Source organism: Dipodomys merriami, unplaced genomic scaffold (genome assembly GCF_024711535.1).
Source record: "Dipodomys merriami isolate MVZ:Mamm:240054 unplaced genomic scaffold, mDipMer1.0.p SCAF_14, whole genome shotgun sequence".
NCBI lineage: Eukaryota > Metazoa > Chordata > Mammalia > Rodentia > Heteromyidae > Dipodomys > Dipodomys merriami.
Window position 1 is genome coordinate 8500593 of NW_027202715.1, and position 16417 is coordinate 8517009.

Below are 16417 nucleotides of genomic sequence, written 5' to 3' on the forward strand. Positions count from 1 at the left end.
CAATAGTCAGAGTCAAGCAGGCAGCTCCCAGTGTTCGGGACTGTTAAGCTAACAGGACAAGGACACTGGGAAGAGGCTTCTTGTATTAAGGAATTAAAAAGTATTAACTAGTCGATTATTAATAGCAAGCTCTGTTGTGGGCGAGGCAGCATGTTAAGTGACAGGATATAAAATGGCAGACAGAACTGACCACTTTGCTACCTTTACAAAACTGGGAAACAATGGGAAAGTACCCCTACAGAGCAATATAAACAAAAGGAGACGTTTTCAGCTCATATAATTGAAAAGAAACAAAAGTAGGTCTATCTTCAGGCTTTGCTTGATCCAAGGTACTTGACAAGCTTTCAGCCCCTGGATTGTTGTTGTTTTCTGTCTTTGAGTCTTATTACCTGCTATGTTATTTTCATCCTCAATCAATCATCACACAGAAGTAGGGTGCCAACATTCTCCAAAATTCAAATACAGCCAGCAGGGAGGGCATGTTTTCTCCCAGAAGCCCCAATCATTACATTGGTGGATTGATTTTGGCCACATACTCACACCTGAACCAAGCCTGGTGGCTGGGAGTTGGTAATGTGTGATTGGACAGGCCAGAGTCACATTGCATCCTGGAATGGAATAGGCAGAGTACACTCTGTTGGAATTGCATAGACCAAAAGCAAAAGAAGATGAACAGTTTTCTTGTCAGAAGATGGTCAACAGGACTGACCAGGTAAGACCAATCTATAGAGAGAAAAATCACCAGGCTTCTACTCTAGCAAGTAGCCAGTGTAGTATGGAATTAGCATTAGGCAAATAATCATATAAATTTACATCTTCAGTTGAAGTAGGTTCTACCCCAGGATCCTTATGTAGCTAGCTTCAGAAATCATGTTACCATGAGGATTTGGGTCTGGAATATTCCCCGAATAACTGTATGGTAAAGGATCAGTCCTCAAGGTTGGACTGTTGGGAGGCATCAGAAACTTTTAAGAGGTGGATCCTAGCTTGTAATCCTAGCTACTCAGAAGGCTGAGATATGAGGATCTTGGGTTTGAAGCCAGCCTAGGCAGGAAAGTCCATGAGACTCTCATCTCCAGTTAATCACCAGAAAGCTGGAAGTTGTTCTGTGATTCAAGTATTAGAGTGCCTGCCTTGAGCAAAAAAAAAAAAAAAAAAAAAAAGCTCAAGGACAGTGCCTTGTCCCTTAAGTTCAAGCCACAGGACTGGCACAGAAAAAAAAGAACAAAAAGAGTTAGTGCCTAGTGGGAGGTCTTCAGGTTATTGCTAGCATGCCCATGAGAGGGATGGTGAACCCATGGAATCTTCTTGTCTTTCACTTCCCGGCTGTAGGCAGACAGTCTTGCTCTACCATGTATTCCTTGCCACTGCCATTCAGCTTCTCTATGCATGGCCTGAAAGCACTGGGTCTGCCAGGTCACAGTCTAGAGCCATGAGCCCAAATAAATCTTCATTCCTTATAAGTTGATTGTCTTGCGTATTTGTTAAGATGACAGAAGGCTGACTGGCCCAAGTGGCATTAATAATTAGAACCTGGACAGTTGTGGACTTGTGTAGGGTTGATCTTGCGCATAAATATACCTGGAACCAAAAAGCTTGTCCAGTGAAACCCTTGTCTCAGCAGTTTAACCATGATGAAATTTCATTTGGGGTGATAAAAGATGAACTCATTTATCACACTCTCCGTGGCTTCAGGATGCTTTGAGAAACTGTGGCAAATGAAGAGCTTAATAACTCCAGCCTCTTTAATGACATCGTCTGGGAAGTATGGCAATAACAAAGAAAGGGAAGTCACAAAAATGAATGAGAAATAGCTAAGCAGTAATGGAGGCATTGTCAGCTGATGAGGCGAAGCCGCAGTGAAGGCTTTAAGAAATACGCACATCAGATAAATTGAGACACATAAAAAAAAAGGAAACGTGGCGCTTGGCTTGCTTGCATTTCTTTCTTTACATTTTTGTTTTTTTTTCTTCTTCTGAGGATAAAGTGCTAACAGAGAAATCATAAGAGCTCATTTGGTGGCTCAGGTTCAATGCTAAGCTAATGGTTTCAGGGGCTAGAATGGAGTTGGAGGAGGGGGACTGGGGACAGTCACCTGGTTATCTCTGAGGAGGTGCTAGAGTGTGATTTGTGGGTCCATTAGAACCCAGCGACTTTTAAAAGCACAAATACCTTTTCTCTTCTGGGGCTGCCATTGATTAGCAGCAAAGGGGCAAATATTTTATTAGTGAAGCTGTTGGTGTTATTTGAGGGAATATGTGTGGGATCCAGCAAGATGGTTAAGGAAGGCATCAGAGAGCAGTCTGATGTAAGAGTTGAGTGGGAGGGGGGGGCTAGGAGCTGCTGGCCCCTCATGGAGGGGCTGCTGTGATGTGCTGGTAGAGGGCTTGTGTGCTGGGCCTTCTGTACTCCCAGCTCTCTCAACATCCAGACGCAACACATAAAGGATGAATAGAGGCTTCTCTTGGCAAGGCCCATCTGGATTTCTACATTGTCGTGTTCTGTAGATACCCAAAAGGGGGCGCTGTAGCATTGGACATTCTTGAAGGCTTCATCCCAATGGAGTCCTGCACACCTGCAAGCAGGCTCTGCACGTCTATTTTTAGTCCTTGTCAAGGGCTCAGGGTTGTATAGTTGGTGTTTGTCTTGGTGTCCTATTACAGCTGTATTCAGTTGCCATCGACCTTTGAAGTTGATGACCAAGACCAAAGCCAACTGAGTTTGTGTCCTACCCAGAAGTCTTCAACATTGTAATGCCATATCCAGGATTCCCATGGGCAGTCCTTCACTTAATCTGGCCCAAGAGCTTGTGTGTATCAATGTGAGTCCTTCTCATCATCAAAGAGAGAAGGACTTGTTCAAGGGTAGGCCATAAATGGCAGGCCACCCAGACTTGTTTAGCTTTGGTGTCAACTTTCAGCAAAGTGATAGATACAGTCATATCCGTGGCTTTCACATCTGCCAATTCCTCAATGAACTGAGGATGGAAAATGTAGTTAGCTCCTACAGTGGTTGAACGTACAATGAACACCATCGTGTTGCATGGTTTTAAAAATGTTGTATTAGATTTTATAAGCAAGCCCAAAATGACTCAAAGTATTGCCTATGGGATGTTGATCATAGCTTAGACAAAGACGACATCATTTATATAATGGAATAGATCATCTTTGGAGTTTGGCGTTCATAGGAAATCCTGGGGTGGGGTGTGGAGAAGTGACTGTAAAATCTATGAGCAGAAATTGTGCCTAGAATGGAGGGCAGAGGGTCTTTGTAGTTAGGGGAGATTTGGGAGCAAGGCTGGAAGATTAAGGGAAGTCATACCTCTGTATCCATGGAAGGTTGGTTCCAGAATCTTTCTTAGTCCAGACCTAGTGCCTTCTGCTTGCAGATTTTATACTCACTGCTCATCTTCCACTCCACACTACATGTGTTGAGCCTCTGACCAAACTTAGACCTTCTGGGTATTGATTGTTTGGTTGTGGGCAATGCCCACTGGCTCGTTGTCTTTGGCTCATCCTGAATAGCAGGTGACTGAGTGGTTTCCACAGACTTCCTGCCTGAGACCTTCTGGTTTATGCCTGGAGCACAGCAGGCCTGAGGAGAGAGTGGGTTAGGCCCATCCATACCACATGCACGTGTTCCTCCAGGAGCTCCTGCATGGAAGGCACTGGGTCTGGGCTGCATCTGAGGAAAACAGACTGTACACTCTAATAAGAAGAATGTACTAACTGAAATATGGTAGATTTGAAAGAAGACTCTAAGAGTGTAATTCCTTAAAAAGGCAAAATCAGGGGAAGAACATACAAAAGAAGCAAAAGAATCACACAGGCTGGGCGCCGGTGGCTCACGCCTGTAATCCTAGCTACTCAGGAGGCTGAGATCTGAGAATCGCGGTTCAAAGCCAGCCCGGGCAGGAAAGACCGTGAAACTCCTATCTCCAATAAACCACTAGAAAACCGGAAGTGGCGCTGTAGCTCAAGTGGTAGTGCGCTCGCCTTGAGCTGAAGAGCTGAGGGACAGCGCCCAGGCCCAGAGTTCAAGCCCCACGACCCACAAAAAAAAAAAAAAAAGAAGAATCACACAGTAAGTACATTAAAAACACTAGCAAGAAAGAAAAACCCACTTGTGTCCCTGTCTTGGAGTACATTTTGCTTAACATTATCTCATGTGGTCATATGTACATAGCCTTTGACCTTCTCTGCCTGTCCTAGACATGTATTAGTCATTGCAAACAAGGGAAACCATGGGACCTATGTTTCTTTGGGCCTGACTTACTTCACTTGATGTTAGTTTATTCCAAGGCTTTCCATTTCCTAACAAATGAGGCAATGTCATTCTTTCTGATGGAGACATAGAATTCATATATATATATATATATATATATATATATATATATACCACATTTTCTTGATCCATTCATCTACTGAAGGACATTGGGCTTGGTTCCATATTGTAGCTATGATAAATAATGCTGTGGTAAACATAGTTGTGCTGGTAGCTTTGTTATGACCTTGTTTGTGATCATTTGGGTAAATGACCCAAAATGGGATTGCTGGGTAAGGGAGCTCTCAGTGTTCTGTACCTTGTATATACATTTTTTTTTGTCATTTTGGGAGGGGAAGAGATATTGGGGAATGCTTAAATGGGGATGCAGCCTGACCCATTATTATGATGAGATGTATAGGACACTATGTTGAAAAGGAACTTTACAATGGCAGGGTGCGAGTTGGGGTGGGGTGGGGGGATGGGAGGAGTTGAGGAGGTGGGAAGGGAAGTGATGATAGGGGGAAAACAAAGGAGGATGCTCACTATGAAATGTAACTCATTACTCATGTAACTGTAACCCCTCTGTACAACATTTTAAGGGTGGATTAATGAAGACAGGAAGAGGGGGAGAATGTAGCCACGAATCTAATGTATATCCTATAAAATTAAGAAGAGTGAGAGTTTATTGGGGAGCGATGGATGAAAATGTTGAAAGGCATGACATTGGTCAAGGTGTATCATATTCATAACCTGCTTTGTTAAAATGGCAGCTCCCTTGTACAAGTACTTAAAGATTAAAAAGAAAAAGAATATAGACTTTGGCGGGCACCAGTTGGCTTATGCCTGTAATCTTAGCTACTCAGGAGATTGAGATCTGAGGATTGTGGTTTGAAGCCAGCCTGGGCAGAAAAGTTTGTGAGACTCCATTTAACCATTAAAAAGCTGAGAGTGGAGCTGTGACTCAAATGGTATAGTGCTAGCCTTGAGTACAGAGACAGTGCCCAGGCCCTGAGTTCAAGTCCCAGGACACACACACACACACACACACACACACACACACACACACACACACACACACACACACAAATATGAGTGTCAATTAGAAGCATGTTCTTCTCTCCTGGTTTGGCCACTTAATCTCTTCTCCAATCCTCCCTCTTCTCTCTCTTTCTCTCTGTTTGACTCTGTCTCTTTCTCTTGAGCCAGCCTTATTCTTTAGTTTGACTCAATCACTCTTAGCTTTGTTTTCTACTGTAAAATGGTGAGAATAGAAATACTGATGTGAACCGGGTGCCGGTGGCTCATGCCTGTAATCCTAGCTACTCAGGGGGCTGAGATCTGAGGATCAGGGTTCAAAGCCAGCCCGGTAGGAAAGGCTGTGAGACTCTTATCTCCAATAAACCACTAGAAAACCAGAAGTGGTGCTGTGGCCCAAGTGGTAGAGCACCAGTCTTGAGCTGAAGAGCTGGGGGCAGCGCCCAGGCCCAGAGTTCAAGACCCATGACCAAAAAAAGAAAAAAAAATACTGATGTGAAGATATTACGAGGACTGATTGAACTAGTGCTTATAAATTTCTTAGCATAGTGGTGGGCATATGCTTATGTCTTATTCATGCTGGGTATGGAATAATACTCTCAATTAGTCAGTTCTAGATACTTCTTGTAGACATGAAGATACTGTGTGTGTGTGTGTGTGTGTGTGTAACAGATGGGACTATTGTGGTCTTAGATCTTGTGATTGTAAAGATATGATGGAAGGTATGGTATTTTTAAAAAAATATTTCTGATACTGGGGCTTGAACTCAGGCCTGGGCTCTGTCTCTTAGCTTTTTCATTCAAGGCTGGCACTCTACCACTTGAACCACATTTCTACTTCTGGCTTTTTGGTGGTTATTGGAGAGAAGAGTCTCATCACAGGCTTTTCTACCCAGGCTGGCTTCAAACCTCAGCTCTCAGCTTCTTGGAATCACAGGCATGAACCATAGGTACCTGATGGAAGCCATGGTTTTGCATAAGTATCATTATACATTACAGTATAAAATACAGAGTAAATTTTCTTGTTCAGTTATCAACATGCCTTAGAGGCTCCTGGATGGTATCCATGCAGTAATTTCTTTCTGGGTAATCATGACTTCCTTTGATAATGTCTACAGATAGTTTTGACTGTCATAACTGAGAGGTGCTTTTGGCGTTTGGTAGGAAATGGCCAGGGATGCAGGCAGATACCCTGCTTTGCCAGGTAATGAGGCTTACAGGTCAATTCTGCAAGAGAAAACTCTCCAGTTTACTATACTGGCATCTTCCAGGTAGAGTCACCTTGGTCCATCTCTATATCTTTATCTCTATCTCCTCACTCTGGAATTGTTGCTTGAAGGTTATGCAACAAATGGAATGTCTAATTTATGTGTTTTGATAAGGGAATCTCATCTTACTTTGGACCACTATTTCGTGTTAGTGATTTCAAAAACGCTCAAAGATAATCTTGAGTCAAAATATCACTTGACATTATACAAATATGTACAGCACTGGCCAGTATGGGGGACTGGACTCAGGTCTTTGTGCTTGGAGGCAGTCAGTCTATAACTTGGACCACATACCTAGCCTGCTTTCACATTGGTTATTATTTTTTGAGTGCCAGTCCTGGGGCTTATAGTCAGGGCTTGGGCTCTTGAACATTTTTTGTCAAGGATAGTGCTCTACCACTGGAGCCACAGCTCCACTTCCAGCTGTTTCAACGATTAATTGAAGAGTCTCATGGACTTCTCTGCCCAGGCTGGCTTTACACCACCATCCTCAGATCTCAGCCTCCCGAGTAGCTATGATTACAGGTGTGAGTCATTGGTGCTTAGCATATTGGCTGTTTTTAAGGTTAAGTCTCACTTTATGCTTGGGCCAGCCTGTTCTATGATCCTCGTGCTTTCCTGTAGTTGGTATGACAGATGTGCCAGGATCTCCATACATTAGCTGAGATGGAGTCTCTTGAACTTTTCTGACTGGGGCTGGTTTAGAACCATGATGTCCCAAATCTCTGCCTCCCAAGGAACTAGGCTTGGGCCACTGTACCCAACCCAGCCTGTATACTTTTTATATGTTGATTTAAAATAATAATTAACAAAAAGAAAAAAAAATAAGAAAATGATTGGCAATCTTTTGGAAAGATAGTCCAGTCTTTTCTGGTTTTAGGGTTTTTCTTCAAGTTTAACTCTTCAATTTTTAGCAACTATTTCATCATTTTAATAGCTGTATCCCTTTTTCCCAAAGAGCTGAGACTTCAGGTGAGTGCTACCAGATCTGGCAATATTTGTGTACAATGTATGCATACCCATCTGTGAAGAGCATAAGAAAGCCTGAGGAGCAGACGCAGCAATGGGCTGGGAAGTGGATCAGTTCTCACCTCTCATGGCGTGCTATCATTGGCTCCAATTTTTCACCATCATTCCTTCTGATTTCTGTACTGCTTGCCTATTAACTTCCAGACACTATAGCATTCAGTTTTGTGAACTTCAAAATTGGATAGAAGTGCAGCATTCTTATTTTTGTTATTTGCTTTTGCATGATTTATTGAAAATTTATTTTTTTCTCATCCTATTTTTTGACCTTCATTATTTAGAGATTATACTCTTTCAACCTCTGCCTTTTAGTGTTTGATTTAGGTGATTTACCATGCACATTCTAGAAATATAAGTATATGAATATTATTTTATAATTTCTTATATATGTCTATGAATACACACATATAAGCTATATCTGTATATTATATATAAATCACATTTATTTAGAAATATGAGTTTCATGGACTTTCCTGCTGGGGCTGCCTTTAGAGTACAATCTTCAGATCTCAGCTTCCTGAGTAGATATGTTGCAAGTATGAACCACTGGTACCTGGCTCTCTGAAACTCTTATCTCCAATTAACCAGCCAAAGGCCAGAAGTGGAGGTATGGCTCAAGTGGTAGAGTGCCCACCTTGAGCAGAAAAAGCCAGTTGAGAGCACAAGGCCCTGTGTTCAAACCCCAGTATTGGCACGCACATGCACACACACAGACACACACACACACACACAGACACACACAGACACACACAGACACACACAGATACACACACACACACCAAGAATAAATTACAGAAACAGCATCTTCCTGAGTGTGACAGAGAGCAAACAAGTGTGTGTGTGTGTGTGTGTGTGTGTGTGTGTGTGTGTGTGTGTGTGTGTTTGTGTAGGGTCAGTGTACTACAATTCATCACACGGAGCTCAACATTTTCACAAATACCCTCAGAGAATCCTGTGTCTGAGGGGAAAGCCATCATGGGCCTTGAAAGTAGATAGGTGATGATCAGTTAAATGTTAAAAGACATTGGGAAATTAAGCGTTGGGCTAGAAGATCCCATAACCAAGCAGAGGGCAGAGTTGGGGGAGCAGACCTACCTCTCCTGGCTTCCCTTTTCTCCTCCCCATCATGCAGTTTGGCTCAACAGACACCAGGCCTGTCCTATATAATCCCAAAGACAGTGGTTCTCTCCCTGACAGCATTTCCAGGGGTTGCTGCCAGTTGAGAAACACTTCCAGGCTAGATTTGGCTTCTGTACAGTAAAGTAGACTGAAGACCTCATTGCCTATGGTGGTGACACCTATATGGATTCTTTTCTCAGAACAGAAATGTCCTGTTGTGAAACTAAGAAGCTTCATGCCCAATGTGCACAGGTGGTTGGAGGAAGTATTTTTAATGCCTTAAGGGGAAGTACTGATTTTAGGTTCTCACCTAGACTACCAGGTTGGTAAGAGCAGGGGCCACCATCAGTCATTCGGGTGTAACCCATCAAAGTCGGCTCTCCGTCCCTCCACAGCGTGGTGTCGGCTGACTTGTATTTGTAATCGATACGTGCTATTATTCTAGTTCATTGCTAATTCCTTGCATCACCAATCAATCTAAATTATTCTTGATTTATTTGTAAGAAGGGTGCTTAAGAAAAGTTCTTTTTTCTTTTTTTTTCTTTTTGTTCCAGTCCTGGGGCTTGAACTCGTGGTCCAGGGCTGGTTCTCTAGCTTTATCACTCAAGGCTGGCACTCTTTCATTTGAGTGAGTCTCAGCTCCACTTCTGGCTTTTTGGTGTTCATTTGTAGTTGAGACTTTCCTACCTGGGCTGGCTTTGAACCATGATCCCTAGATCTCAGCCTTACTGGATAGCTAGCATGAGCTACCAATGCCAGGCTTCAACTCAAGTTCTTGTAGAGACTGGGTTCATGGCTGTTTTCCCTGGGCCAAGATGTCCCTTCTGCATCAAATTCTACCCAGTCCTTTGCCTGCCTTGTCCTTCTCACAGCTCTGACAGCACGGTTGGGCTCGTGGGCAGAGCCACAGAGTGAGAGGCAGGGGTGAGCAGAGAAAAAAAGAGGAAGGAGGTGCAGAACCTATTGACTTCTATTTTCCTTCTAAAATTAGGAATAATTAGCCGAGAAGATGCAGAGGAGCTCCTGGAGAACATGGCTGAAGGAGCATTTCTGGTCCGTGTCAGTGAGAAAATCTGGGGGTACACCCTTTCCTACCGCCTGCAGAGGGGCTTCAAGCATTTCCTCGTGGATGCTTCTGGGGACTTCTACAGCTTCCTGGGAGTGGACCCCAATCGTCACGCCACCCTCACAGATCTCATTGATTTCCACAAGGTAGCCAGCCCTCCTCAGGGTGTTCTTGGGCATGACAGGGGCAGAAACTTGGGTTGAAAAGAGCCAAAGCAAGGCTGTGAGCAGACAGCATGGGCTGCCAGTCTCATAGCTATAGAACATTTGGGCAGAAGAGACCCAAGGTTGTCCAGGCCCAGTGTACTCCTTTGTCTCCGGCTGTGATTCACAGCTGCACCTGTCACCCTGTCCCTAGGCTGTTTCTCATCTGAGGACCTGAGTGCTCCCTGTGGTCACCAACAAGGGTTGGGTAGGTTGATCCTTCCTCCAAGTCTGTATCTCAATCTTGGAAATGTCACCTGAAAGATACCTTACACCAGGCCTCTGGTAGCTTCTGAGTGTGGCAGGACACACCAGAGAGAGCGGATGATCTAGACATGGGAGAATGAATTCAAATCATTAAGACCAGGCAAATGGATATATTTAATATTTAGTGAGACAGTGATGGTGTCTCTAGTCCCCAGCATCTATCTGAGCTCTGAAGATGGAGAAAGGATCACAGAATTGTTTGACTGCTTATTGGGCTTTTGCTATAACAGGGACTCTCAGATACGGGTGACTTTATCTCATTATGGACATTCCCAGGGCCTGAGAAACAGCTCCAAACCTGCCCTTATGTGTAAAGCCCACAGAAAACTACCCATTCATCCGAGTGTGGTGGTGCTTGTAATCTCAATACTTGGGAAGTGAAGGCAGGAAGGTCATGAGCTTAAGGCCAGTCTTGTAAAGTAGGAAAAACTGTTTCAAAGAAGAAATAAAGATAGATGGAGGGGAAGAAAGAGAAAAGAGGACAGAGAGACAGACACAGGCAGATGCAGAGACAGAAGAGAGAGACAAAGAGAGCCAGAGAGGAACAGGTAGAAGAAAAATGAAGGAGGAAGAGGAGGGAGAGGAAGGAAAGCAGGGAGGAATGAAGGTAGGAAAATAGGGAAGAAGAAATTGAGTGCCAGTGGCTCCAGCCTGTAATCTTAGCTACACAGGCGGCTGAGATCAGGAAACTGAGATCTGAGGATTGCAGCTCAAAAGCCAACCCAGGCAGACAAGTCCCGGTGAAACTCTTATCTTCATTTAACCACTCAAAACAAAACAAAAATAAAACAAGAAGTGGAACTGTGGCTCAATGTAGTAGAGTGCTAGTTTTGAGCAAAAATGCTTAGTGACAGTGCCCAAGCTCTGAGTTCAAGCCCCACAACTGACCAAAACCAAAACCAAAACAAAAAAAGAAAGCTAAGGAAGAAGGAAAATTTCCCCATTCACAAATACCTTGTATAGAGCACTGCCCAGCAATCGGGAGTAACCAGGATCAGCTGTCTCCTTGTGTTGGGTGAAGCCTTGCCACAGCCAGAGCAAGCAGAAGATGAGTCAGACACTGCGCCTGCTCCTCACTCCTTGCCCTCATGTAATCTCAAAGCTCTATTAGGGAGGATGTTAGCCCCAGCATATTAGCCCACTCACAGTTCAGAAAGCCAATGACAGCGAGGCTGAAAAGCTTGGCTTTGGTCTGGCGGCTAACACCAGCTAGAACCAGGAGTTAAGCTGCAGCTGTCAGTCCACAATGTGTGCACCCTGCCAGTGCCACAATATTTGTTTGCTCTGTCTATCACAAGCTCCTTTAGCAATGATGAGCTTCTTGTTCCGGAAAGTATTTCAGGCAAAGGGTAAATGCCTGTCTCTCAGGGCAGGGCTCTGAAGGAAGGCCAGATCAGATAGCTGTGAGGCCTTTTATTCTCTTCCAAATGTCAGTCTCTTTTGAGACTGACCATTGGATTTCTGGCACTACGAGGAGGTATCGTATGTGCCCACATGGAGATCTCTTATAAATTGAATTTTAATCACACCATTGTTTTCTTGATTACATTGTAAGAAACATCAAACATAACACCAGGTGAAAGCCTCATTCATGTTAAATCTCTGTTTCTGTCCTTCCTCTCCAGCTTGCTGGTAATTTCTGGGAACTAATCTCAAAACTTATGGACATAAGGGAATGCATTTTTTAAAATCACTTTTCACAGAAATCAGATAACTCTTTATTTATAGCTCAGCAACTTTCTATATTAAAACATGATTAATAAATCATGGAATTAAGTGTGTGAAAGCATAGTCTTTAGAATCAGAACACTGCTTTAAATCCTAACATCATTATAAAGCATGATTTTAGGCCACTACCTAAAGTCTGAATATTGGCCTAAAGTTTTCTCTTGAGTTCACTGTGCAGTTTCAATGAGATAATAGGATGGTTTGTTTTTTTTAGTCCAAGATTGGGACTCAAACTTGGTATCTGATGTTTTCACTCTTTGGTGCTCTACCACCTGAACCATGCCTGCAATCCCAGAGATATTATTTTGTAATGTGTTGGAACAAAAAGTTACTAGTATGTGTTGGCTATTATAAAAATGTGTCTATGAGATCTTTCTGTGTCCGTACAGTGCCAATCCTTGTAAATGCACGACGTCCCCAGGAATCAATGTGTATCACAGCTTAATCACTTACATTCCTCCCTCACACCCATTTCGCAGCTTCCAGTTTCTTACGACCTTGAATGGTGCTCCAGAGCCCTCTGCACTATGCATGTGTGACCTTCCCTATGGACACAGAAGTAGTAACTTTCTAGGATGGATTGCTGGAACTGGATTTTCTGGAAAGAAAAGTAGGCACATTTTAATTAGCAAAGATCTGCCAGATTGCCCTCCCAATGCACGATGCCAGTTAACGTTCCTGCCAAAACTGTATCAGGCTTTCTCCCTATACTGCTGCCAGCGCTGAGGATTTACTGGTGATTTCATGATTTTTTTTCCCTGTCAGTGAGCAGACACTGTGTCTCCCAATTGTTTAGCTTGCATTTCTCAGATTTCCCCTGAAGCAAAGGATCTTTTCATATACTCACTGGTCACTGTGATTTCTTCTTCAGCAGGAAGCCATCTCTTCATATCTGCTGTCTATTTTTTGATTTGGATATCTTTCTTATTGATCCGGTCATTCCTTCAGCTTCTCAGTGGCTCTTCCATTATGTCCATGATGCCTTTTTAGTTCTTTCACTGAAAAATTTCAGTAAAAATGTCATGCTCATTCTTGCTTCATGGATGACTCATTTTATTCTGTTGAGAAAGTTCATGCACAGCTCTCAAAGGCTCCCTCTGTTTGCTTTATGAACTTGGTATTTTCTTAGGAATCAGTTCTATGATTGACTTTGGCATCTTTCTTTTATAGTCATAGTGATCCTTAAATATTTATAAATTTTGCATTTATGATGTGATATTCCAACTTTAATTTCTGGTCTACTCATGGTTGCCCAGTTTCTCTTCCTCTATCCCCAACCCAGTCTCTTCATGCTCTAGGGGTTAGAGTTGACCATGAGTAGCTCATTTTTGGCATGAGAGTATTTGAACTTTTGGGGTGTCTTTTGTCTATCCAGGAAGGGGGTATCATAGGATATATTTCCTACTATTTCCTGATCTATCTGAGGTTAACATGTTGGATCTTCGTCTTCAGCATGACTTCAACTTTAGCTTTAATTCTACATTCAGTCTCTAGACCATCTATTTCTATCTTGTTTTCAAGATCCTTCCTTTGTTGCTGGCCTCCCTCCTACTATTTTTTATTTAAAAGTGTTTCCAGGGCTGGGAAGGTGGCTCAGTGGTAGAGTGCTTGCCTTGCCTGCATGAGGCCCTGGGTTTGATTCCTCAGCACCACATAAGCAGAAAAAGCTGGAACTGGCACTGTGTCTCAAGTGGTAGAGTGCTAGCCTTGACTGAACAGCTGAGGGACAGCGCCCAGGCCCAGAATTCAGGCCCTATGACCGGCAAAAAAAAAGTGTTTCCAGGTACCAGTGACTCACACCTATAATACTGGTTACTCAGGAGTCTGAGATTTGAGGATCATAGTTCAAAGCCAGTCAAAGCAGGAAAGTCTATGAGACTCTTACCTCCAATTAACCACCAAAATTTGAGACATGGAGCTGTGGCTAAAGTGGTAGAGTACTAGCATTCAGCAAAAAAGTTCAGGAACAATACCTGCTCAGAACCTAAGTTCAAGCCTGAGGACTGGCATAAGACACACACTACACACACACATAACTCACATACACACACTCATACATTCTATATTATAATTCTATGTTGTCAGGACTGGTACTATATATAAAACAATTTTATATGTGTATGTGTGTACATATATACATATATGTATATATATGCATAATAGATATATGTAAATATCTATGTATATATGTGTATATACACATATGTGTTTATACATATATATGTTTATATATGTATTTATACAAATAGTTTGTTCTGGGGCTTGAACTCAGGACCTCTGTCACTTGGCTTTTTGCTCATAACCACTTGAGACACACTTTTACTTGTAGCTTATTGTTGGTTAATTAGAGATAAGAGTCTTGAAGAGTCTGAACCACAGTTTTCAAATTTCAGCCTCCAGAGTAGCTAGGATTATAGGTGTGAGCCACCAGTGCCCAGCAATGTCTTTGATTTTCCAGTACTTGAAGGGCTCCTTTCTTAGAGCAGGAATTAGGATGGAGATGCAGATGTATAGCTTTTTGTGTTGAGGCAGTCTCTTTGAGGTGACTTTTTTAAAACCACTTTCATAATTACAAGTGAATTTTCCTTTTGTTCTTCTATTTTAGGAGGAAATCATCACCGTTTCAGGAGGAGAGCTGCTGCAGGAACCCTGTGGGCAGAGAGACAGCCCGCCAGACTACCATCTGTTGTTTGAATGATTTTTTTTCTTCCCCTTATGAATTGGATTCCTTTGGGCATCCTTAAAAAAAAAAAACTCGGCAAACTTTCCAACTTAAATGTTACAGCCTTCTGGAAGATCCAAGGGGAACTCATACATGAATCAATCTCAAGGAATGTGCATAGATGACATTTGTGTGACTGTTCCCATTGCGAAGCTCAGAACAGAAATGGCTGATAACCAATGTAGCCCTTTCAGGGAGAGTCCAGTGATGGCGGCAGAAGACAAAGCCTATTGGTCATGGCTGCCCTCGTTGCAACTCCCTGAGTGCATGGGTCAGTTTTTAACAACCCAAAAGGATTTCAGTGCCTAACTCTGAATTTAACATATGGTAGATATTCAGTCAATGATGGTTGAATGAAAGCATTTTGGAGAGCATTCCAATGCTTGTCAGTAATGACTTCTAGTAAGTTATTTCCCCTTTCTCATTCTTTATAAAGTCATAAAAATGAAGGATTTGTGTGGAGTCCACAGATACTGCGTCTTGCATGGAGTTCATTGCCCTCATTGATAAGACCACTGGGATTACCCAAGGCTTTCAGGCCAGGACTGATGATAGACTTTGTGCTACTTTCCTTATTCAACCTCTTCTGTCACCTTCCTATGTCTTCGAATCTTATTATGACCCTGATTTAGTAATGTTAACCAGCTATTTCATGTACTCTTTTTTTAAAATGTGTCAGTGCTGGGACTTGAACTCAGGGCCTTAGATTTTTCACTCAAGGCTGGTGCTTTACCCCGTGAGCCATACCTTCACTTCTGGCCTTGTTTGTGGTTCTTTGGAGATCAGGTTCTTATAAACTTTCCTGCCGTGGCTGATTTGGAACCATGATCCTCAGATCTCAGCCTCCTGAGTAGCTAGGATGACAGGTCCTGGCTTTCATGTATTCTTCTGGATGTGTCCCCAAATTGGGGAGGGTTATGAACTCAAGGATGGTTTTTAGACACTGGAGGGACCTTTCCTCTCTAGGGTACTTTCCATATTCATGTTGCACTCTGACCCCATTTTTTTGTTTTGTTTTTAAAAATTTCATTCTGTTGGTCTTTCATTTAAGTAGGTTCTTTATATTGACCAGAAGACTCTTCCAATGACTCCTTAGTAACTCTCAGGGATGGTGCTTATTTGTGTGGAATCATGTTCCACATTTATGGGGCAGTTTATGATGGGTAGATTATAGACTCTGGAGTCGAGAAGGTTCAAATCTTCCCCCTTTCATGTACTCACATTGTAAACGCTCACATCATTGTATTTGGTGAATGCAAGAGGACAGAAGGAGTCTGGGTTCATCAGGGAACTCCTTTCACTGGCTAGCTGTCTTCAACATCTCTTATGTTCTTCTTAACCTCTGCACACACCCATTCTTTTTTTTTTAATTTTTTTTAAATTTTTTTATTGTAAAGATACTATACAGAGGGTTACAGTTACATGAGTGAGGTAATGAGTACACTTCCTCTTGAGCATTGTTACCCCCTCCATTGTTTTCCCCCTACCATCCCCTCCTTCCCTCCCTTCCCCAAGGTTTTTTTTTTTTTTGATTGTGATTAAGTGATTACTTAATTTCTGGAAATTCACAGTATTGTGGAATAATGATGCTCATTTAAAGTCACAAGTTCATTCTAACTTTCCTGGAGCAAATTGTCTATCACAGTCTGTAATATATAACGGTGCTCACATGTTATATACCATATATGTGATCAGCAGCATGGGGATATTTGGTAGTG

At 42.6% G+C, this 16417-nt stretch overlaps 1 protein-coding gene across 1 annotated transcript in view; it reads left to right on the top strand.

Moving 5' to 3' along the window:
• Positions 1-16201, top strand: part of Sh2d4b (SH2 domain containing 4B) — a 55985-nt gene extending 39784 nt beyond the window's left edge. Inside the window, exons 7-8 of the mRNA XM_070020374.1 lie at positions 9705-9925; positions 14583-16201. Of these exons, the coding sequence (XP_069876475.1) occupies positions 9705-9925; positions 14583-14675 (314 nt within the window). The 3' untranslated portion in view covers positions 14676-16201. The remainder of the gene's footprint in view (positions 1-9704; positions 9926-14582) is intronic.
• The last annotated feature ends 216 nt before the right edge of the window (positions 16202-16417 follow it).